We start from the raw sequence: 25,215 nt of genomic DNA, 5'->3' as shown, positions 1-25,215 counted from the left end.
TTACTTCTTGTGTGTCACTGTTCTCCACTGCCCTTATCTAATCTTATACTTGGTTAACCTCATGCTGCCCCAACCCCCCTACTTACAATGTATGAAACTGAAAGTGAAAATGTGTTGCAAATTCTTAGTAGTAAAGCTCCTCCTCTAGACTAGATCATACTAGGTGTGCCTCTTCCAAGCATCTCACAGCTGCCTGTTACTCAGAAGAGGAAGACTGTAAGAAGTATTATCCTTTCAACAAACTTTGCATCAGTTAACTGTGAGTACATGAGGAATAATAACAGTATTACTGACCACTATATCAGTTGTACGACCTGGCAATAATTTTGTACAATTGTTTTTAGGAAAAACAATTGTCATTTGGATTGTGAATGCAGAATTAAAAACCTGAGAATGTCAAAGAAGCATCACATTAAATCAGCTGTATTTGAACATTTCACCATCACTCAAGATAGAAAACATTATGTCTGTCAGTGTATGACAAATGATCCAGACGAAAACAAATGCTGTGAAGCCAAGATGAGTGCATATTCAGGCAAAGATAAAAATGCTCCTACCAGAGCTTCTAATCTAAAGAGACATTTACAGCGCTTTCATCCAGAAGTACTGAAAGCCTGCATCCAAACCAATGAACCAGTGCCCAGCTCTTCCAGCCAAACAAAGGAGCAGAGAACTTTGCAGCCATCAGTTGCAAGATATTTTGTCAGTGACAAAGTTACTGTGACAATGACAGTAGATACATTTAAAAACAGATCATAGAGCTTGTTGTAAAGGATAGTGTGCCTATTTCATTATTTTCACGACCAGCTTTTATGTGTCTGAATGGGGAAATGGCCCGCAAGCTTGGTGTTTCTCTGGAGAGAGAGAGTATTAGAAAATTAGTAATCGAAGAAGCTTTTAAACAAAAGGAAGAACTTAAAAAAACTCTCAAGGGACGCTTTCTGTTTCTTAAAATGGATGCCTGCACACGTCACAGAGTGAACTATTTTGCCATCAATGTCCGATTTGTTTGTGACAAAAATGAAATAGTTACCAAGACATTGGCAGTAAAAGACACCAAAGCTCATCACACCAGTGAGTTTCTCCAGGTCTTGGTGGAAAAGGTTCTGCAAGACTATGAACGTAAAAAAGAGCAAGTTCTTTCTGTCGTAACTGACAATGCTTCAAATATGATAAGTACTATTAAGCTAATGTGACCAGCAGTTAAAAGAACATTCTGGGTCCACAGACACAGAAATGTTTGAAATAGAGGAACACAGTATTGTAACTGAGGAGCAAACTGAAGTTGCTTCAGATGAACAGCAACATGATAGTTTAGATGATCTTGTTGAAACTGTGTCAATATGTTCTTTCATTCATCACATGCGCTGTGTTGTGCATACGCTACAGCTGGCTATAAGAGACAGTCTTCAAGAAGGACATGCTGCTGCACTGATTGGCAAGGTGAGAAAATTGGCTACTGTTGCCAGAACCCCTAAAGTTGACTCAATTTTGAAGAGACGTGCTGGAAAAGGGGCAATTATTGGTCAAGCCACACGATGGGGCAGTACTTACTTAATGATTCAGCGCTTGGTTGAAATGAAAACCTTTCTTGTAGACATGGCTAACCCTCATCTGACGCTAAATGAAAGTCAGTGGAATCAGGTGACTGAGCTGGAAAAATTGCTAGAGCACCCATTTACAGTGACTAAAAAATTACAAGCAGAGGACTTAACTCCAGGTATTTTCTTAAAGGAGTGGAAGAACCTGATGTTTCGCCTGTCCCAAAGAGGAGGGTTAATTGCAAGTGGCATTGCTACATCAATGAAACGGAGAGAGGAGCTACTATTACAAAATAACATTCTTTTGGCAGCTGTTTATGTAGACCCAATGCATCGGATTCTTCTAGATGATCAACAGCTAAGTAAAGGAAAAGAAGCTATGTTTGAAATAGCAGTAAGGATGAAAGGGTTGCAGAACAGTCAGGAGGAACAAGAAGAATTTGGTCGTCCTGCCACATCTTCACCCTCATCATCAACTGATGAAGAATTTAATTTCGAAAAAAATTTGGATCACAAGGACCGTGCAAAGCGTTCCCGCATAGAAGAAGAGTCATCCCCATCAAGGAACACAGCCAGTACATTTCAGCAGAATTTTTCATGTGCACTAAAAGAAATTGAGAAATTTGACCGTTCATCAAAAATAACAGTGCAACAAGCGATTCCTCTGTATCCTGACATTGTCAGAGATGTTGCCCGAGTGGTTACTGCTTTGCCACCAACACAAGTTAGTGTAGAGAGCTTGTTCTCTGCTCTCAAAATAATTAGATCAGATTTGAGGGCATCCATGAAGGAGGATCTGACAGAGGCAATACTTTTTCTGAGGACAAATTTATAGATTTCTTCTTATTAACTGCATAAAAGTGTTTATTGCATATTTACTTACAGTTTAGAAAAGTTTATAAAAGTTATTTGCTATATTCTAATTGTATTCTAATAAATGTAGTTTTTGCTCTAAGTGGTCTGATTACTTATATGATGGTGAGAAACTGAATAAGCACGATGTTTAATATTTTACAACAGTAAATTTGTTGTTATGAATTGGCCATTTATGAAGGAGTCGGAGTCGGAGCCTGATAAAATCCAGGAGTCGGAGTCGCAACTGTGGCTTACCGACTCCACAGCCCTGTCCCCAAGGCACCTATGTCAGGTCTGGGAGGCCTGAAAACCGCCCCAACCTGTCTGACTACCCCTGGACATAAGGAGGGGGATGGGGAGGACAGGAGCTGTACAAGTCAGACCCTGTGTGGTGATGATTGTGTGAAGACAGCACGCCAGAGAGAAGGAGAAGCATATGGACCCATTTTATCCTCTGTCTGCTTGATTATTGGACTCATCTCCTTGGACATTCATCCGGTTACTGAACTACATTCGTGTTCTGGACTACTGTATCCTCAGTGTGGTGGATAGTTTATGGACCTTTTAGTTTTGCCTACTAATAAAGGTCTTGGAATTGTTCACACTTCCCTCGCTCTGTTGATTGTGTGGTATCGGAGAAGGACCCCGTGACATCCCCATTAACAGCCCCACTTCCACAGTTGCATCCCAGCTTCTGTCACTAACCACTTCTCTTGGGCTTTCACAGCTCTCAACCTCTGAGACACCCAAAGACAGTAACACCATTGACCTGGTATTTGTCCGGCTCTGCTCAATATCCTACCTAAATAACTCACCGCTTCCCCTCTCTGACCACAACATTCTCTCCTTCACGCTCACAAATCCTCGCCCACCCCAGCACACTCCTACCTATCACACATTCCGAAATCTACAAGCCATTAACCTTCAGACACTTTCAGACTCCCTACAATCTTCCCTGTCCTGATCTGGCTGTTTATCACTACGACACTTTTAGAAGCACACTTGACCAGGTAGAGCCTCTCACCTTCAGAACATCCAAACACAGAGTAAAACAGCCCTGGCTCACATCGCAAACTCAACTTCTCCAGTGATGGCCTAGGAGTGCTGAACGCAGATGGAGAAAAACCTGCACACCAGCAGACTTCATCCACTTCAAATTTATGTTAAAAACCTATTACTCTGCCCTTCATCTTGCCAAACAGACCTACTTCTCCACCCTGATCTCCTCACTAGCCAACAACCCCAAGAAACTTTTTGACACCTTTCAATCCCTTCTCAGGCCAAAAGCACAAGCCCCTATCACAGATATTCATGCTGATGACCTGGCTTCCCACTTTATAGATAAAATAGATAATATCCGTCAGGAAATCCACTCCCAACCACCAAGTACTGTGACTCCCATCCCTCCCTGCTTTTCCCCTCTTCGCCAATCGTTACACTGGCTGCCCATTCATTATAGGATCCAATTCAAAGTACTTGTTCTCACCCATAAAGCTTTCCACAGTGCGGCACCCCCCTACATCTCCTCCCTCATTTCTGTCTTTCGGCCTAACCAACCGCTGCGCTGTGCAAACGACTTTCAACTATCCTCTGCACTAATCCGCACCTCCGACTCTAAGACTTCTCCCGCGCTGCGCCAATCCTCTGGAATGCTCTACCCCAAGAAATTAGGACTATCCACAATTTGGACAGTTTTAGGCGCTCCCTCAAAATGCATCCGTTCAGAGCGGCCTACCATGTTCACTAATCAAAGTCATTTTATGTGTGTGTGTGTAGCCCATTCACTATATCTATCCCCCACTCCAAGATGGCTGGACCATCATTGTAAATACACCATTGTAAATACACACCTGTACTTTGTATCTCCCCCACCTCATTGTAGATTGTAAGCTCTCACGAGCAGGGTCGTCTTATTTTGCTTTAATTATTGTATTGGTAACGTTGTTACTTATGACTTGTGTTTTGAAACTGTAAAGCGCTGCGGAATATGTTGGCGCTATATAAATAACTATATAAATAAAGATTATTATTATTTTATGGGGTTTATTTCTGGCCTTAAGCTTTCCTATATTGCAAGAAAAATACCAGGAAAAAAAATGTAAAATGTTTCTAAAGAAAATTGGCTCCAAAATTGCATCAGGCGGTTTTAATTTCAGCCGGATCCTACCCCTCTCCATAGAGATAGAGCCTTCGGTCTAAGAGAGGATTAGCATTAGGTCCTGGCAACGAGAATCGCCTTATCGTGGCTGCCGGGTACGCATGAATTGGCCAATTTATGCGCTAAGAATTCTCAACATTTCATATCTCTAGTGCAGTAATGCAATTCAATTTTCATATTTCATGTTTTAGCATTACAGAGTGCTGCTTTTTGTTTGAATGTATATATGAGTTGGCGACTCTAGGAAAGCACCTGTTCAGACCTAATTTATGTTTGGATGCAGTAAGACAGCACCCTGAGCAACCCCGATACCCTTTACCCCTATACAGGGATCTGGATTTACAGCAGAGCCCAGGAGGTAGCTGTCTGGATAAGAGCAGCGGACCAGAGCAAAACGGTCGCCAGAAAGGGGTTAAAAAACGGGACCAAAAGCGTAGTCAGGAATCCAAGTCTAAACCAGGCGGGCAGCAGAGGTACAAAAATGGCAGACAGTAGCAGAGTCAAATCCAGGCCAAGGTCAGAATCATAAACCCAAAGGGAGGCAGAGGTACAAAATCGTGTGCCTCTTAGTGGCCGAAGCAGGAACAGCAGTCCCTGTATCCGATGGCGATGTGACAGTACCCCGCCTTCTAAGAGGGGCCTCTGGACCCTCAAAACCAGGTTTGTTAGGGTGAAGGAGGTTAAATTTTCTAATCAAACCTTTGGCGTGGATGTCACTAGCGGGAACCCAGGACCTCTCCTCTGGGCCATAGCCCTTCCAGTGCACCAGGTACTGCACGGAACCTCTCACTAAGCGGGAGTCAAGAACACCCTGGACTTCGTATTCCAAGATGCCCCTGACCAAAACAGGAGGAGGAGGGGACTGGACAGGATGGATTGGAGAGCGGTACAACTTGAGAAGAGATTTGTGGAAAACATTGGGCAATTTAAAAGACTGAGGGAGTTTTAAACGAAAAGCTACAGGGTTAATCACTTCCAATATTTCATATGGACCAATGAATCTGGGACCTAGTTTGGCAGACGGCACTTTAAGCTTGATATTCTTGGTGGAAAGCCAGACCTTGTCCCCAACTCCCAGGTGCGGTCCCTTGGATCGCCGTCTATTTGCAGCAAAAGCTGGGACCCCTTCAAGTTTGTGTTTACTTGACCAGATAGTCTTTAACCGATGTATAGATTTTTCTACCCCCGGGAGCTCCGACAACCTGGCCGAAAATGAACCAAAGCGTGGGTGCAGTCCGTGATTGCAGTAGAAAGGGGTAGTTTTGATGGACTCCTGGTATTGGTTGTTCAGGGCGAACTCAGCTAATGGCAGATGTTCCACCCAATAGGATTGATGCTCCAATATGTAACAGCGGAGATACTGCTCCAGAGCCTGGTTGGTGCGTTCAGTTTGACCATTGGTCTCAGGGTGATAGGCAGAGGAGAAGGACAATTCAACACCCATGCGTTTGCAGAACGCCCTCCAGAACTTGTAAACGAACTGGGTACTGTGACGGGAGTATTCTCCAGAGCAAGGAGGAACAACAGGCCTGGGAACGATCCAACAGATTTATTGACCAGAACACAGGAACAACACGAAGGTAATTTGCAGAGTCCCAAAATAAGTCCACAGGAAACTGATTCGGGGGCACCTCCCGACAATCCTTGTGCCAGATCACAAAACCATAGTCCTTTTAGAGTCCCAGAAATCCGCCACGATCACACTAAGGCCGAGGCTTCCTCAGACAGCCTCGCCCTTCTCTTTCAGCATCCAACTCACATCTGATGGGTCACACATAAGTCCATTGTCTTGGGCTCCTGGGATCAGCCCAAGTGTAGGGGAGTAGAAGTTCCCACCTCCTAGTCAATGGTTTGGTCCATCGCATGGCTCCGAGGTGTCTACGAGGATGTGTATTGTGAGTCCTCCCCCTGCTGAGGAGAACAATGGTGATTCCCCTAGCTGTGTTGACCCAAGCCTGAATTCAATTATGGTCTAGATACACAAGTCTTGTGGAAAGGAGACAGGTTACTTACATAATTACATTATAGTCCCAGAGACACAGGCAATGGGGAAAGGAAACATATTGTTACAGGTATACACAAGACATGGCAAAGTATTGGGGAAAAATACATATCATGACAGGTACCCCTGTTGGACACAATATTCACCCGAGTGCCGTGCAATCGTATAACATGAACAATGAAGCGCTTACTCAAAGTTTCAGAATTAGGTAAACCAGACAGGGGAACAAGATGACATTGCTTACTGAACCTATCCACCACCACCCAGATACACGTCCTCCCTTCTGAGGGCGGCAGGTCAGTAATGAAGTCCATGGAGATGTGGGTCCATGGACTCTCAGGGATGGGCAAGGACTGGAGCCAGCCGGCAGGGCGATAATGGGGGGACTTGGCGCGGGCACAGATTTCACAAGCTAACACAATCTTTACTATCCTTAACCACCGTCTGCCACCAAAATTCCTAGTCACCAGTCTGGTGGTATTATTGACACCAGGATGGCCTGTCAGAACAGAGTCGTGCGACTCTTTCAGAACTTGCAGGCGAAACGTGGCCGGAACTAACAATTTTTTTGGGGGGCATCATGTCAGGGGCTTGTTCTGGGGACCTACGGATCACCTGCAGAAGGTCCAAAGACACAGCCGAAACAACAATCCCATTGGCCAATATTGGAACTGCTTCAGAGTCCTCGGCTTGTGAGGGGCAAAAACTGAGAGGGCATCAGCCCTTACGTTTTTAGTACCTGGACGGAATGTGATAAAGTCAAATCTCGAGAAAAACAAGGCCCACCTTGCCTGTCTAGAATTCAGGCTTTTGGCTGACTCCAGGTAGGTCAAGTTCTTGTGATCTGTGATCACTGTAATTTTATGTTTAGCACCTTCGAGGAAGTGACGCCATTCCTCAAAGGCCCATTTTATGGCCAACAATTCCCGATTCTCTATATCATAATTCCTCTCCGTAGGAGACAACTTTCGGGAAAAGAAAGCACATGGACGAAGTTGTGCAAGGGCTGCCGTGCCTTGTGAAAGCAGTGCCCCTACTCCAACCTCAGAGTCATCCACTTCTACCACAAACGGCCGGTCTAGGTCAGGATGGATTAGTACCAGGTTAGCCACAAAACACTCCTTTAAGGTAGAAAATGCCTAAAGTGCCTCAGGTTTCCAATTAGCCACATCTGCCCCCTTCCGGGTCAAATCCGTGAGTGGTTTGGCAATCTCTGAGAAACCCTTGATAAATTTGCGGTAATAATTGGCAAACCCTAAGAATCGCTGCAGCGCTTTTAGCGATTTGGGTTGTACCCATGCTATAATGGGATGGATCTTGGCAGGATCCATGCGGAACCCTTTGCCTGAGACCATGTACCCCAGAAACTGTACCTCCTCAGCAAAAAAAAACACATTTCTCTAGTTTAGCAAATAAAGAATGTTCTCGCAGTCTTTGGAGCACAGAACAGATGTGTTGAGCGTGTCGCAGGGTCAGCAGAGTAAATCAGGATGTCATCCAAATACATGACTACATACACCCCACAAATGTCTCTGAAAATACCATTCACAAAATTTTGAAACACGGCAAGTGCGTTACTAAGTCCGAACGGCATTACGAGGTACTCAAAGTGGCCAAGGGGGTGTTAAACGCGGTTTTCCACTCATCTCCCTCTCTTATGCAGACTAGATTATATGCCCCCCGGAGGTCAAGTTTAGTAAACCAACGGGCTCCCATAAGCTGATTAAAAAGATCAGGGATGAGTGGAAGCGGATACTGGTTCTTTACAGTGATTGCGTTTAATTCCCGGTAATCAATGCAGGGTCTGAGACCTCCATCTTTCTTTTCCACAAAGAACCCGGCCCCAACTGGTGAAGTGGACGGTCTAACAAAGCCTTTTTTGTAAACTGTCTGCTATGTAGTCATTCATGGCCTGACGCTCTGGACCAGAGAGATTAAATATTCTCCCCTTTGGGAGACGGGCTTCCGGAATCAAGTCTATAGGGCAATCATGTTCTCTATGAGGGGGTAATTTCTCAGATTCCACTTCAGAAAAGACATCCTCATAGTCCCTGAAAGCAAACGGTATGACGGGGGTTGTAACATTAACCTGGCTCACTGCTAGCGATATGCAGTTATCCTGACACTGTGGACTCCAGCGCACAATATCACCAAGGTGCCAGTCAATGACAGGATTGTGCTTGTGTAACCACAGCATACCCAAAACAACTGCGACTGATAAATCATCAATCACAAAAGATGAGATATGTTCCGTATGTAATGCCCCCACTGACATAGCAATTCCTGGAGTAACGAGATCCACTCCACCCTGAATAATAGATGTGCCATTGATAGCAGTGGTTTTAGTAGGGGCACTAAGCCTCAATAGCGGTACACCCAGATTCCTGGCAACCAAAGAATCCATGAAATTTCCCTCAGAGCCACTATCCACATAAGCCTTCAAGCACAAAGATTTCTTACAAAATAAGAGAGAGACGGGTAACAAAACTTTAGCCGCATTTGCGGGCAATATCTGAGCCCCCGGGCAGGTTTGACCAGAGCTGCCCAGGGGCCGATGTCCCAGGACTGTGGATCTCTGACGTCTGGCGTTTTCCCTGAAGTCTCCAGACTGCTGCATGCTTGTGTAGGAGGATGAGAGTGCTCCTCCAGGCTGTGCACTGAAGCAGGTAACAGGTGTTAGGTCAAAGAACCAACTCACGCAGGAGAAGGGAGAAGAAAAAAAAGGTCAGGGACACTGCTTTTATATATGTTGGATATATACAAAAACGGTTTTTTGGGCCAGATATAATGTGACGTCCGTCTGCGAGTCTGGGCTGTAGTAAGACAGCACCCCGAGCAACCACGATACCCTTTACCCCTATACAGGGATCTGGATTTACAGCAGAGCCCAGGAGGTAGCTGTCTAGATAAAAGCAGCGGACCAGAGCAGGACGGTCGCCAGAAAGGGGTTAAAAAACGGGACCAAAAGCGTAGTCAGGAATCCAAGTCTAAACCAGGTGGGCAGCAGAGGTATAAAAACGGCAGACAGTAGCAGAGTCAAATCCAGGCCAAGGTCAGAGTCATAAACCGGGAGGGAGGCAGAGGTACAAAATCGTTAGGCAGGAGCAGAGTCAGAAATCCAGGCAAAGGTCAGAGTCAAAGATAGCAAATAACAAACTAGCACACTGGGGAAACCAAGACTATATCTGGCGGCCTGCAAGACAGGCCCCAAGGTATTTGAGGGATCAGATCATCCATCACAGGTTCACGGTCTGACGACGTCATTAGGACCGCCCCCAGGACCAGGCCAGATGGTGATGCACCAACCCCTTCATGACCGACAGAGGAGCGCAGCCTGCGGCCGCCAGATGCCTGCGGAGGAGCCTCCTCCCTGTTAGCAGTACCCACGGGCGGACCACGTCGCCTCCCAGTGGCCGAGGCAGGAACAGCCATCCCCGAGTTTGACCGTGACTTGACAGTCCGGCGCCTCCCAGAGGCCAAGACCGGAATAGCAGAGCACGGATCTGACGGCGACGTGCCAGTCTGATGCCTCCTAGTGGCCGAAGCAGGAACAGCAGTCCCTGTATACGATGGCGATGTGACACCCTGATTGTATGGACCAGCCATAATGTTAAGCGTGTAACAGTACAGACACAGAGGGCTAATAGATGCATAAAGCATGTGGGAACATGAAGTGGGAAACCTGGTTATGGTAAAACTTTTGACTGTGCCACCCAGGGATAGATTAGGTTAATGTGTTGAGGTGGTAGGCCAGTCTGAATAAATGCGTTTTCAGGGCACGCTTAAGATTGTGGGGATTGGGGACTAATTGTATTGACCTGGGAAGTGCTTTCCAAAGAATTGGCGCAGCACGTGTAAAGTCTTGGAGACGGGAGTGGGAGGTTCTGATTATCGAGGATGCTAACCTCAGGTCATCAGCAGAACGGAGGGCGCGGGTAGGGTGGTATACTGAAACAAGGGAGGAGATGTAGGGTGGTGCTGAGCCATGGAGGGCTTTGTGGTGAGGGTAATAAGTTTATACTGGATTCTGGAGTGGATGGGTAGCCAGTGTAATGACTGGGGGCACATAGGGGACATTGCTAATATATGTGGCACATAGGGGACATTACTAATATATGGGGGCACATAGGGAGCATTACTAATATATGGGTGCACATAGGGAGCATTACTAATATATGGGGGCACATAGGGGACATTACTAATATATGGGGCACATAGGGGACATTACTAATATATGGGGCACATAGGGGGCATTACTAATACATGGGGGCACATAGGCGGCATTACTAATACATGGGGGCACACAAGGGGCAGTAATACTATGTAGGGGCACATAGAAGGAATTATGGCCGCCTGCAGGTGAATAGGGGAATATTATCATGTGGGGGGAAGAAGGGAGAATTATTACAGTGGTCGGGACAAAGGGTGAGGCAGGGCCGGTTTTAGGCAAAGTGGGGCCCTAGGCAAAGTTTAAAATGGGGCCCCAAATGCTAACATATTGCACATTACACAGAAGCATTTCGGTTGTAGCTACATGTGCTGAGTTCAGGCCGCTAAGGCTAGTTTCACAATAGCGTTTCCTGGAGCTGCGGAGAGATGCGCACGGCCGCCATGAAGCTCCGTCCACTGCCGCATGTCCTCCGGTCAGCTCCGCCTATGGGCGCATGACGCTGCATGCGACTTGTGGACCCTATCTTTAGCATTGGGTACCCAGGCCGTGCACAGGTATGCGTTTGCCGGTGCAGGCGTCCATTTGATGGTGCGCCAATCTCACCAAAATGCAATACGGTGCGATTCCGTGAAAAGGACGCATGCACCGGCAAACGCATACCTGCACACGGCCTGCGTATCCAACGCTAAAAATAGGGGACGCAAGTCGCATGCAGCGTCATGCGCCCATAGGCGGAGCTGACCGTAGGAGGTGCGGCCGTGGGCGGAGCTTCATGGCGGCCGTGCGCATCCCTCTGCAGCTCCAGGAAACGCTAGTGTGAAACTAGCCTAAACGAGTGTGATCGACAATACTGAAGTCGTTCAACAATTGTTTCCCGGCCTCTTTCCACTGTCTGAGAAAACCAAAAGCAAAACACAAAACAAATATCCTGGAATAAAAAAGTAAAAAAATATTGCAAAAATTGCATGAAGGTAGTAATAATAGTAATAATAAGGGTATTTAGTTAACATAATTTTGATCAAAATAATGTAGAAGCCATCCCGCCACGTCACGGCAACCCTTGTGGGACAGTCCTAACTCTTGTATTTAAAACCTTTCCACTTGTCAAGTGACGTAAATGTGAACAAGGACATTTTGCATGCACATTAATTTACTTTTTCTGCTCAGACCCAGTTTCTCACTGTCTGAGAAAGAAAGATGGGGACAGAACGATCACTAATGGATCACTAACAGATTACCATACAGTATCATGTTATCTATAGTTTACCCCTTATAGTCCTCCATATAATATAATGTGCCCCATATTCCTCCATATAGTATAATACACTCCTCATAGTCCTCCATATAGTATAATACTGTACACCGCCAGTCATCCATGTAGTACAATTCACTTCCCATAGTATAATGCTCCCCATAGTTCGTCATATAATGTATTCCCCATAGTCCTCGATACAGTATAATGCAGCCCACATATAGTATAATGCAGCCATCCCATAGAGCATAATGCAGCCCTGCCATACAATATAATGTAACCCCCATAGAATATAATGCAGCCTCGCCATACAGTATAATGTAACCCCCCACAGAATATAATACAGCCCTTCTCTTATAGTATAATGCAGCCATCCCATAGAGCATAATGCAGCTACCCCACAGAATATAATGTAGCCCCCCTCATATACTATAGTGCAGCCCCCCATAGATTACGCAGCACCTTATATAGTATAATGTAGCCCCTCCATAGAATACAATGTAGCCTTCTCATATAGTATAATGTAGCCCCCTCAGAGTATGATGCAATCACCTCCCATAAAATATAATATAATACAGCCCCTCATAGAATATAATGTAGCCCCCCTCATATACTCTAGTGCAGCCCCCCATAGAATAATGTACCCCCTCCGTAGAATACAATGTAGCCTTCTCATATAGTATAATGTAGCCCCCTCAGAGTATGATGCAATCACTCCCCATAAAATATAATATAATACAGCCCCTCATAGAATATAATGTAGCCCCCCTCATATACTCTAGTGCAGCCCCCCACAGAATATAATGCAGCCCCTATAGTATAATGTACCCCCTCCGTAGAATACAATGTAGCCTTCTCATATAGTATAATGTAGCCCCCTCAGAGTATGATGCAATCACCTCCCATAAAATATAATATAATACAGCCCCCCATATTATATAACAGCCTCCCCCATAGAATATAATTTAAAATGTACCCTCCATGGTATAAAACACAGCCGCATAGTATATAGCCCAGCACCACATGGTATATAGCCCAGCCACACATGGTATACAGCCCAGCACTACATGGTATACAGCCCAGCCACACATGGTATATAGCCCAGCCACACATGGTATACAGCCCAGCACCATATGGTATATAGCACAGCCTCACATGGTATATAGCCTTGGCCACACATGGTATACAGCCTTGGCCACACATGGTATACAGTCCAGCCACACATGGTATATAGCCCAGCACCACATGGTATACAGCCCAGCCACACATGGTATACAGCCCAGCCACACATGGTAGACAGCCCAGCCACATGGTATACAGCACAGCCACACATGGTATATAGCCCAGCACAACATGGTATATAGAACAGGCCACACATGGTATATAGCCCAGGCCACACATGGTATATAGCCCAGGCCACACATGGTATATAGCCCAGGCCACACATGGTATATAGCCCAGACCACACATGGTATATAGCCCAGGCCACACATGGTATATAGCCCTGACCACACATGGTATACAGCCCAGCCATACATGGTATATAGCCCTGACCACACATGGTATACAGCCCAGCCACACATGGTATATATAGCCCAGCACCACATGGTATACAGCCCAGCACCACATGGTATACAGCCCAGCACCACATGGTATACAGCCTAGCACCACATGGTATATAGCCCAGCACCACATGGTATACAGCCCAGCCACACATGGTATACAGCCCAGCCACACATGGTATACAGCCCAGCACCACATGGTATACAGCCCAGCACCACATGGTATACAGCCCAGCACCACATGGTATACAGCCCAGCCACACATGGTATATAGCCCAGCACCACATGGTATATAGCCCAGCACCACACGGTATACAGCCCAGCACCACACGGTATACAGCCCAGCACCACACGGTATATAGCCCAGCACCACACGGTATATAGCCCAGCACCACACGGTATATAGCCCAGCCACACATGGTATATAGCCCAGCACCACATGGTATACAGCCCAGCCACACATGGTATACAGCCCAGCCACACATGGTATACAGACCAGGCCACACATGGTATACAGACCAGGCCACACATGGTATACAGACCAGGCCACACATGGTATACAGCCCAGCCACACATGGTATATAGCCCAGCCACACATGGTATATACCCCGAAACCACATGGTATATAGCCCAGCACCACATGGTATACAGCCCAGCCACACATGGTATACAGGCTAGGCCACACATGGTATACAGGCCAGGCCACACATGGTATACAGGCCAGGCCACACATGGTATACAGGCCAGGCCACACATGGTATACAGCCCAGGCCACACATGGTATACAGCCCAGGCCACACATGGTATACAGCCCAGGCCACACATGGTATATCATTCCCCCCCCCACCCCAGAATGGCCCCACAGTCCAGCACACACAACGTGCTCGTGCTGCTCCCGCTCTGCCTGGCACACGGTGTGCAGAGTGCGCGATGAGCACCCGCTGTGTCACAGGCAGAGCAGAGAATGATGGGAGAGGAAGAGTCAGCTGAGGCGCCTCCATCATTACCTCCTTCCATGCAGAGAGAGGGGGGGGAGTTGGCCCTGAGGGGAGGACATTACTGTCTGGAGGCAAAGAGGAAACCGCAATCAGTGCACAGACGCAGCCAGGAACCCCCGGTGTGAATAAGCGCTGTAGTGAGAGTGATAATAACACGTGTACAGCGCTGCGGAGTCTGGAGGCGATATAGGAGGAGGGATAAATGCCCCGCACAGAGGATGCCGAGGACTCTGCACAGACCTCCCCCTGCAGAGCCGCGCACCGGGTCACCGGGAAGAATCCACGGGAGATAACGGAACTTCCAGCCCGAAGATTCCTGTCAGGGGATGACGTCACCGGAAGGGGCGGGGCCTTAGTCATTTGCCGGTCGCCAGTTTGCTCTCTGAAGGTGAGAGGTGTAGTGGGCGTGTCAGGGGAGTGGCAGTCTCCGGAGCTGCGGCCGCTCATTGGCTGTGCAGCTCCGCGCTTTGATTGGCTGCCAGGATGCAATTGGCCTGACGCTGATTGGTGCAGCAGGGCAGTGAAGGCGCGCATTCAGGAGCGCGCTCTGTCCCTGAGGCACTGGCGGGCTAGAAGGTGGAAGGGCAAATGCTAGATTGTATGGGCTCCTTCCAGGTGTGATGTCAGTTCTGGGGGCGTGTCATACCGGGGGGCGTGTTCTGACAGCAAAGGCAGAGAGAGAAGCCTCCATTACACGTGTCTCAGCTGTCTCTCTGGTGCCGGCGGCTGTCAGCAGTGTGGAGTGAGGTCAGTGACAGACAGGAGGGTTTAGTAGTGAGCCGGCTAGACTGTATGGGCTGCAGTTAGGACCTGGAAGGAGCCTATACACTCTGCGCTCAACCTAAGGAAACTTCCAGCCCGGAGATTCCTGCCAGGGGATGACGTCACCGGAAGGGGCGGAGCCTTAACCTCTGCTGGCCGAGAGTTTGCGTTGTGTAGAGGGAGTGTCAGGGGAGTGACTGTTTGGGAGCTGCAGCCGCTCATTGGCTGTGCAGCTCCGCGCTTTGATTGGCTGCCAGGCTGCAATTGGCCTGACGCTGATTGGTGCAGCAGTCCCTGAGGCACTGGCGGGCTAGAAGGTGGAAGGCCCTGACTGCTCTGTGGCACAGGACCTGTGATGAGGTCACAGGAGGGGCAGAGTCAGTGGTCACATGATCAGGAGCCTCTGCTTGCTGGTTGTCATGGTGCTGGATGAGGGGTTTCTGTGTTGGGTCAGGAGGGGTTTAACAGTGTGGATGTAGCGGAGCCGCGCGCGTACTAGGTGTACGGAGCGGAGCCGCGTGTGTACGAGGTGTACGGAGCGTTACGAGGTGTACGGCGCGGAGCGTTACGAGGTCTACCGAGCGGAGCCGCGTGTGTACGAGGTGTACGGAGCGGAGCCGCGTGTGTACGAGGTGTACAGAGCGGAGCCGCGTGTGTACGAGGTGTACAGAGCGGAGCCGCGTGTGTACGAGGTGTACAGAGCGGAGCCGCGTGTGTACGAGGTGTACAGAGCGGAGCCGCGTGTGTACGAGGTGTACGGAGCGGAGCCGCGTGTGTACGAGGTGTACGGAGCGGAGCCGCGTGTGTACGAGGTGTACGGAGCGGAGCCGCGTGTGTACGAGGTGTACGGAGCGGAGCCGCGTGTGTACGAGGTGTACAGAGCGGAGCCGCGTGTGTACGAGGTGTACAGAGCGGAGCCGCGTGTGTACGAGGTGTACAGAGCGGAGCCGCGTGTGTACGAGGTGTACAGAGCGGAGCCGCGTGTGTACGAGGTGTACAGAGCGGAGCCGCGCGCGTGTATGAGGTGTGCGGAGCCGCGCGTGTATGAGGTGTGCGGAGCCGCGCGCGTATGAGGTGTGCGGAGCGTGTACGAGGTGTACGGAGCGGAGTGTGTACGAGGTGTACGGAGCGGAGCGTTACGAGGTGTACGGAGCGGAGCCGCGCGTGTACGAGGTGTGCGCAGCGGAGCCGCGCGTGTATGAGGTGTGCGCAGCGGAGCCGCGCGTGTATGAGGTGTGCGCAGCGGAGCCGCGCGTGTATGAGGTGTGCGCAGCGGAGCCGCGCGTGTGCGAGGTGTACAGAGCAGAGCGTGTACGAGGTGTACGGAGCGGAGCCGCGCGTGTACGAGGTGTACGGAGCGGAGCCGCGCGTGTACGAGGTGTACGGAGCGGAGCCGCGCGTGTACGAGGTGTACGGAGCGGAGCCGCGCGTGTACGAGGTGTACGGAGCGGAGCCGCGCGTGTACGAGGTGTACGGAGCGGAGCCGCGCGTGTACGAGGTGTGCGCGGCGGAGCGTGTACGAGGTGTACGGAGCGGAGCCGCGTGTGTACGAGGTGTACGGAGCGGAGCGTTACGAGGTGTACGGAGCAGAGCCGCGCGTGTACGAGGTGTACGGAGCGGAGCCGAGCGTGTACGAGGTGTACGGAGCGGAGCCGCGCGTGTACGAGGTGTACGGAGCGGAGCCGCGCGTGTACGAGGTGTACGGAGCGGAGCCGCGCGTGTACGAGGTGTACGGAGCGGAGCCGCGCGTGTACGAGGTGTACGGAGCGGAGCCGCGCGTGTACGAGGTGTACGGAGCGGAGCCGCGAGTGGGAGAGGAGACGTGCGAGGGGGCTGCATTATACCCTATGAGGGGTTCTGCATTATACTATATGAGGGGGTGCATTATACCTTATGAGGGGGTTACATTATATTCTGTGTTGCCGGGGTAGCATGGATGCAGATCTCTATGTGTGGCAAAGAGCTGGGGTGTCGGGGAGTGGTCCTGATCAAAGGGGAGGTGAGCGGCGGACACACTGACACCCTGGGCATGAACGTGCTAAAACACTTTGGCAGCCTCCTCAGTGATCCTGCCCAGGAGACTTTGAAACAATGGAGCACCCAGACCACCCAGTTGGTGCGAGGAACGCAAGTCCAGGAGACCTGCCAGGAAGGAGAAGTGTTGGTAAAGGTGATCACGCCCACGGCTGCTCATCTCGTGTTACCACCTGGTCATACAGTGGTCTCATTGCTCATCCGAGCCCAAGTCGCCTTGGACGGAGTAGAAGTACAAGTGGAACCTTCGTGGGCGGAACAGTTACCCCTGGGTCTCCTAGTGGCCTGCGCCCTGGCCACCGTGAGGCAGGGGACAGTGCTTTTACACTGTGTCAATCTGGAAGACCAAGATATCATCATGAGACCCCGCTGCGAGATGGCCAAAGTAGTAAAGCCGCTGGAGGTGGTGCAGCCACCTTTGACACTGCAGCTAGGGATATGCCCGAGGGGAACCCTGGGCCGTGACTGTAAACTCAACCCAGGCCTCGGAGCTCCTGCCTGAACAAGAAGGGCGAGCCATCCTGGAACAAATGCGGGCAGAGCTCTCTGGCCTAGGGCAATCCCATGTACAGCAAGTGGAGGCTCTTCTAGTTCAATATAAGGAAGTGTTCGATCGCCACGAAGAGGACTTCGGCTGCACCACAGCCATTACTCACAGGATCCCCACTGAAAGCAAGACCTCCATCAGAGAGCGCTACAGGCCGATTCCCCCGCAACTGTATCAGGAGGTGAAGATCTTGCTGGGCCAAATGCTGCAAAAGGGGGTCATCCTGGAAAGTCAAAGCCCTTGGGCCGCTCCCATCGTGCTGGTGCGGAAAAAAGATGGAACATTGCGGTTTTGTGTGGACTATCGGAAGTTCAGTGCCTGTACCATCAAAGACTATTACCCCCTTCCTCGAATCGAAGAATCCTTGTCCGCATTGGGGAAAGCAAAGTACATTTCCACTCTAGATCTGGCCAGTGAGTATTGGCAGGTACCCATGTCAGAACAGGACTGGGCGAAGATGGTTTTCATCTTGCCCATAGGCCTATTTGAATTCAGTCGGATGCCCTTCGGTCTGGCCAATGCCCTGGGGACCTTCCAATGCTTGGGCGACCTGAAATTCGAGGCCACGCTGATCTGCCTCGACGACATCATCATATATGCTGCCACTTTTGAGGACCACCTGTACCGGTTAGGGCAGGTGCATTGTCGACTGCAGGCGTGCCGGTTGAAGGAGAAAACCCCAGAAATGCCACCTGTTTCGCACTCAGATCGAGTATCTGGGGAACGTTGTCTCCTCTGAAGGCGTGTGACCGTCTCGGGAGAAGATCGCTGTGATACAGGAGTGGCCTACCCCCGAGACGGTAAATAGTAATAATAATCTTTATTTTTATATCGCGCTAACATATTCCACAGCGCTTTACAGTTTGCACACATTATTATCACTGTCCCCGAAGGAGCTCACAATCTATATTCCCTATCAGTATGTTTTTGGTAAAGGATGTGCAGGCGTTTCTGGGACTGGCCGGATATTACCGTCGCTTTGTTAAAAACTTTGCTCGACGAACACGGTGTATCACTTCTGTATCTGATGAATATCCCCCTGGTGTATCGCTCCTGTATCTGATGAATATCCCCTGGTGTATCGCTCCGGTATCTGATGAATATCCCCCTGGTGTATCGCTCCGGTATCTGATGAATATCCCCCTGGTGTATCGCTCCGGTATCTGATGAATATCCCCCTGGTGTATCGCTCCGGTATCTGATGAATATCTGGTGTATCGCTCCTGTATCTGAAGAATATCCCCCTGGTGTATCGCTCCGGTATCTGATGAATATCCTCCTGGTGTATCGCTCCGGTATCTGATGAATATCCCCCTGGTGTATCGCTCCGGTATCTGATGAATATCTGGTGTATCGCTCCTGTATCTGAAGAATATCCCCCTGGTGTATCGCTCCAGTATCTGATGAATATTCCCCCTGGTGTATCGCTCCTGTATCTGATGAATATCCCCCTGGTGTATCGCTCCGGTATCTGATGAATATCCCCCTGGTGTATCGCTCCTGTATCTGATGAATATCCCCCTGGTGTATCGCTCCTGTATCTGATGAATATCCCCCTGGTGTTTCGCTCCGGTATCTGATGAATATCCCCCTGGTGTATCGCTCCGGTATCTGATGAATATCTGGTGTATCGCTCCTGTATCTGATGAATATCTGGTGTATCGCTCCTGTATCTGATGAATATCCCCTGGTGTATCGCTCCGGTATCTGATGAATATCTGGTGTATCGCTCCTGTATCTGAAGAATATCCCCCTGGTGTATCGCTCCGGTATCTGATGAATATCCCCCTGGTGTATCGCTCCGGTATCTGATGAATATCTGGTGTATCGCTCCTGTATCTGAAGAATATCCCCCTGGTGTATCGCTCCGGTATCTGATGAATATTCCCCCTGGTGTATCGCTCCTGTATCTGATGAATATCCCCCTGGTGTATCGCTCCTGTATCTGATGAATATCCCCCTGGTGTATCGCTCCTGTATCTGATGAATATCTGGTGTATCGCTCCGGTATCTGATGAATATTCCCCCTGGTGTTTCGCTCCTGTATCTGATGAATATCCCCCTGGTGTATCGCTCCTGTATCTGATGAATATTTGGTGTATCGCTCCGGTATCTGATGAATATTCCCCCTGGTGTTTCGCTCCTGTATCTGATGAATATCCCCCTGGTGTATCGCTCCTGTATCTGATGAATATCCCCCTGGTGTATCGCTCCTGTATCTGATGAATATTCCCCCTGGTGTTTCGCTCCTGTATCTGATGAATATCCCCCTGGTGTATCGCTCCTGTATCTGATGAATATTTGGTGTATCGCTCCGGTATCTGATGAATATTCCCCCTGGTGTTTCGCTCCTGTATCTGATGAATATCCCCCTGGTGTATCGCTCCTGTATCTGATGAATATCCCCCTGGTGTATCGCTCCGGTATCTGATGAATATTCCCCCTGGTGTTTCGCTCCTGTATCTGATGAATATCCCCCTGGTGTTTCGCTCCTGTATCTGATGAATATCCCCCTGGTGTATCGCTCCTGTATCTGATGAATATCCCCCTGGTGTATCGCTCCTGTATCTAACGAATATCTGGTGGATCGCTCCTGTATCTGATGAATATCTGGTGTGTCGCTCCTGTATCTGATGAATATTCCCCCTGGTGTATCGCTCCTGTATCTGATGAATATCTGGTGTATCGCTCCTGTATCTGATATTCCCCCTGGTGTTTCGCTCCTGTATCTGATGAATATCCCCCTGGTGTATCGCTCCTGTATCTGATGAATATTCCCCCTGGTGTATCGCTCCTGTATCTGATGAATATCTGGTGTATCGCTCCTGTATCTGATGAATATCCCCCTGGTGTATCGCTCCGGTATCTGATGAATATCTGGTGTTTCGCTCCTGTATCTGATGAATATCCCCCTGGTGTATCACTCCTGTATCTGATGAATATCCCCCTGGTGTTTCGCTCCTGTATCTGATGAATATCCCCCTGGTGTTTCGCTCCTGTATCTGATGAATATCCCCCTGGTGTTTCGCTCCTGTATCTGATGAATATCCCCCTGGTGTATCGCTCCTGTATCTGATGAATATTCCCCTGGTGTATCGCTCCTGTATCTGATGAATATCCCCCTGGTGTTTCGCTCCTGTATCTGATGAATATCCCCCTGGTGTTTCGCTCCTGTATCTGATGAATATTCCCCTGGTGTATCGCTCCTGTATCTGGTGAATATCCCCCTGGTGTATCGCTCCTGTATCTGATGAATATTCCCCCTGGTGGATCGCTCTTTTATCTGATGAATATTCCCCCTGGTGTATCGCTCCTGTATCTAACGAATATCTGGTGTATCGCTCCTGTATCTGGTGAATATCCCCCTGGTGTATCGCTCCTGTATCTGATGAATATCCCCCTGGTGTATCACTCCTGTATCTGATGAATATCCCCATGGTGTTTCGCTCCTGTATCTGATGAATATCCCCCTGGTGTTTCGCTCCTGTATCTGATGAATATCCCCCTGGTGTATCGCTCCTGTATCTGGTGAATATCCCCCTGGTGTATCGCTCCTGTATCTGATGAATATTCCCCCTGGTGGATCGCTCTTGTATCTGATGAATATTCCCCCTGGTGTATCGCTCCTGTATCTAACGAATATCTGGTGTATCGCTCCTGTATCTGGTGAATATCCCCCCCGGTGTATCGCTCCTGTATCTGATGAATATCTGGTGGATCGCTCTTGTATCTGATGAATATTCCCCCTGGTGGATCGCTCTTGTATCTGATGAATATTCCCCCTGGTGTATCGCTCCTGTATCTGATGAATATTCCCCCTGGTGTATCGCTCCTGTATTTGATGAATATTCCCCCTGGTGTATCGCTCCTGTATCTGATGAATATTCCCCCTGGTGTATCGCTCCTGCATCTGATGAATATTCCCGCTGGTATATTGCTCCTTTATCTGATGAATATTCCCCCTGGTGTATCACTCCTGTATCTGATGAATATCTGGTGTATCGCTCCGGTATCTGATGAATATCTGGGTGTATCGCTCCTGTATCAGATGCGTTCTCACAATGGATGCAGGGTCACTATGGAGCCTGTACCATGGAACGATGAGTTCTCACAATGGATGTAAGTCCACTATGTGCGGAGACATCCCGTCATGGTGTGATCTCCAATGGATGGAATGGCAGTTCCACTACTTCAGCGGTTTGTGGCTATGATCACCAATGGGACTGCATCCAGTATTATAGGGCACTGTTATTAATAAGGCCTTATTGGATTTTTTGCCCTTGTTTTTATAGTAATGTGGACTCACCCTTATAGAAATTCCATGAGAAGGACATAGGGGGCAGCGTTCATGTGTGAATCAGTCACATAAACCTGAGGCAAACTGGACCTATCATTGAATCATCCTCTTCACCCCAGAACGGCCGTCACACCATATACCAGGAACCATGAACCCCGCAGCAGAGAGAACCATGAGGAATAACCACTGCTCCCACATCTGGCTGCTGCCTTACAGCGGGGACATGGCAGCACATAACAGCGGCTTCATCATGGAAAGTGGAGCCGACGAGAGCTAGTGCGGGATGGCAGGAATCCGGCTGACTTCTGGCCAGACACAAAATGTCATCTACAGTCATATGAAATGACAGCGAGCAAAGTAATGTGTGGTGCCAAAGCAAGAAATTGCCGCATCTGCATTGCTCCATGTCTTGGTGAGAGACCTGATCGCATTATTCTTATGGCTCATACCCACTGGCGAGAACAACGCACGAGTGCAATCCCATAAAAAACGGATAAAACATTGGACCAATGTTATTCAATAGGTGACATCTCATCTGCAAGTTTTATGTCAGATGAAATAGGACTGAGAAAAAAATCTCAGCATGCTGCGTGTCTCAGACGAGACTTGGCAATGCAAGTCAATGGCTGCGAGAAAATATCGGGCAAAACACCATGCGTATGCCGTCCGATTTATACGCACCGGAGTCCTGTGGAGCAGCAACCTTGGGAAAACTGTACAACAGCATCCTGAACAAGAGGATCCTCAGTTTCCTCACCGAGCACAACGTCCTCAGCAAGAGCCAAGCAGGGTTCATGCCAAACCACTGCACGACTGACCACATCTGCACAGCCTCATTCAGAGTCACGCCCACAATACAAAGAACGGGAAGATATACGCCTGTTTCGTGGACTTTAAAAAGGCCTTTGATTCGGTGTGGCACCCAGGCTTATTCCTGAAACTGCTGGAGAGAGGAATAGGAAAGCCCTATGATGTTATCAAAAGCTCCTACACAGAGAACCTCTGCAGTGTGAGTGTAAACGGCAGAAGAACAGCTTATTTCCAGCAGAGCTGGGGAGTCAGACAAGGCTGCAGCCTAAGCCCAACGCTCTTCAACATTTACATGAATGAGCTGGCTACAGCTCTGGAATCTTCCACACTAGGTCTCACCCACCACGACGCGCAGGTGAAATTCCTGCTGTATGCAGTTGACCTGCTGCTTCTGTCACCAACTGAGAAAGGCCTCCAAGACAACCTGAAAATCTTAGAGAAATTCAGCTCCACCTGGGCACTACCGGTCAACCTAAAGAAAACCAACACCATGGTGTTCGAGAAGAGAAAGAGAAAACAGACCAGCACCCTTCATTTGTCCTCAACAACTGCGCCCTTACAGGAACGGACAAATATACCTACCTGGGCCTAGAGATTCACCGGTCAGGGAGCTTCAAACAAGCCATAGAGACCCTGAAAGACAAGGCCTGCAAAACCTTGTATGCCTTCCGAAGGAAACTCTACCATCTGAAGCCACCAGTGAGAGTCTGGTTAAAAATCTTCGACTATCATCGCCCCAATCCTCCTGTATGGAAGCAAAGTCTGGGGTCCTCACACCTACCCAGACTGGTCAAGGTGGGATTCCAGCCCAACAGAAATATTTCACCTGGAATTCTGCAAGCACCTTCTCCAAGTCCATCGGAGGACCTCCAACTGTGCTTGCCGGGCCGAGCTGGGCAGATTCCCTCTACACCTAAAGGTTCTAAAGAGGGCACTGTCATTCCGGGCTCACCTACGTAGGAGCAATTCAAGCTCCCATCACTATAAAGCCCCGACACATGTAGGTGGAACAGAAAACCCGGACCCTTGGAACAGCTCACCCAAACCCAACCTGACCAGAACACCAATCACAACAATCTGACAAAAGCCAGAATCAGGAAGATGGTAGACGAAGGCCAGGAGAGGTACGTGACTGGAAGAACGACATCATCAGCTCACAGAAACTGACCAAGTACCAGAGTCTACAGAGACTACAGACTGGCCCCATATCTGGAGAAACTCCCGGACCCCAGAGACCGCAAGATCCTGAGCCGATATAGACTCAGTGCCCACAGTCTGGTCATCGAATCCAGCCGACACAGGCAGAGCTACAAGCCCAGGGAGGAAAGACTGTGCCAACACTGTGACCAGGAGGCTCTGGAGGATGAGACCCACTTCCTGCCACACTGCCCCAAATACTCAGCAGTGAAGGACACTCACTTCAGGAGACTCTCACATCTCTTCCCTCACTCCCTGGCTTTACCTCTCTTGGTGAGAAATTGCTGCTGGAGCCCACACTATTTCTTTTTAATGAATTAACCCCTTAATTTAACATGTACATGTCCCAAATTTTGCACACAAACCCTAATCTAATTATTAGTCAAAGACATAGAAAAAAACATAAAATGGCTAACTGTATGTAAACCATGTGCCATTTCATGTCGGGTTTTGGAATGATTTTACAGAAGCCGGCAATTGATTTAGCGGCTATTATGCTATGTAGAACTTATACATTTGTGTTTCAATCTGTCATTGGGCTCCATTATATGTCCATTTTGCAAGCCGCCGACTAAATCTCGCCAGACGGCTGTCACACGGACGCTCAGATGCGAGATCACATCCTCGCATGAAAATCGGATGACAGACGGATCACTGTTCATGAAACATTTGTGCGATTGTGGTCCGTCAAAATCGGACCGATTTTTTATTACGTTGTGTGTGACTCCAGCCTTAGAGGACTTGTTCAAAGACTGGTTGTATGTATCAAGGAATGAAGATCTTCTGTGAAATCTGTGAAAAAGAAATCTGTCCCCAATGTGTACAGATAAATGATTTTATTACAAGATGAGGGAATGTTATAATAATTGTTATCAAGTCCTTTCTTTTATGTATGAATATATACACATGATTGCATGTATGACATTTCTGCTCCTAGACTTAGAAACTCCTTTCAGCTGACGTGTTGAGAAGACATGGGTGTTCCTTTTGTGAATGCTTAGTTGGCTTTCCTTGTCTTGCGTACAAATA

The 25,215-nt window shown here is 48.7% G+C and overlaps 1 protein-coding gene across 1 annotated transcript in view; it reads right to left on the bottom strand.

Annotated features, from left to right (window-relative positions):
• Nucleotides 1-25,215, bottom strand: part of LOC141051431 (uncharacterized) — a 244,984-nt gene that overhangs the window by 29,885 nt on the left and 189,884 nt on the right. Inside the window, 1 exon segment of the mRNA XM_073548362.1 lies at nucleotides 14,780-15,072. Within this exon segment, the coding sequence (XP_073404463.1) occupies nucleotides 14,780-15,072 (293 nt within the window).

This window comes from Dendrobates tinctorius, unplaced genomic scaffold (assembly GCF_039654945.1).
Source record: "Dendrobates tinctorius isolate UK_male_01 unplaced genomic scaffold, ASM3965494v1 ptg000157l, whole genome shotgun sequence".
In the NCBI taxonomy this organism is placed as follows: domain Eukaryota; kingdom Metazoa; phylum Chordata; class Amphibia; order Anura; family Dendrobatidae; genus Dendrobates; species Dendrobates tinctorius.
Note: the sequence above shows the minus strand (reverse complement) of the source record. Positions and strands in the feature narration are given on the sequence as shown.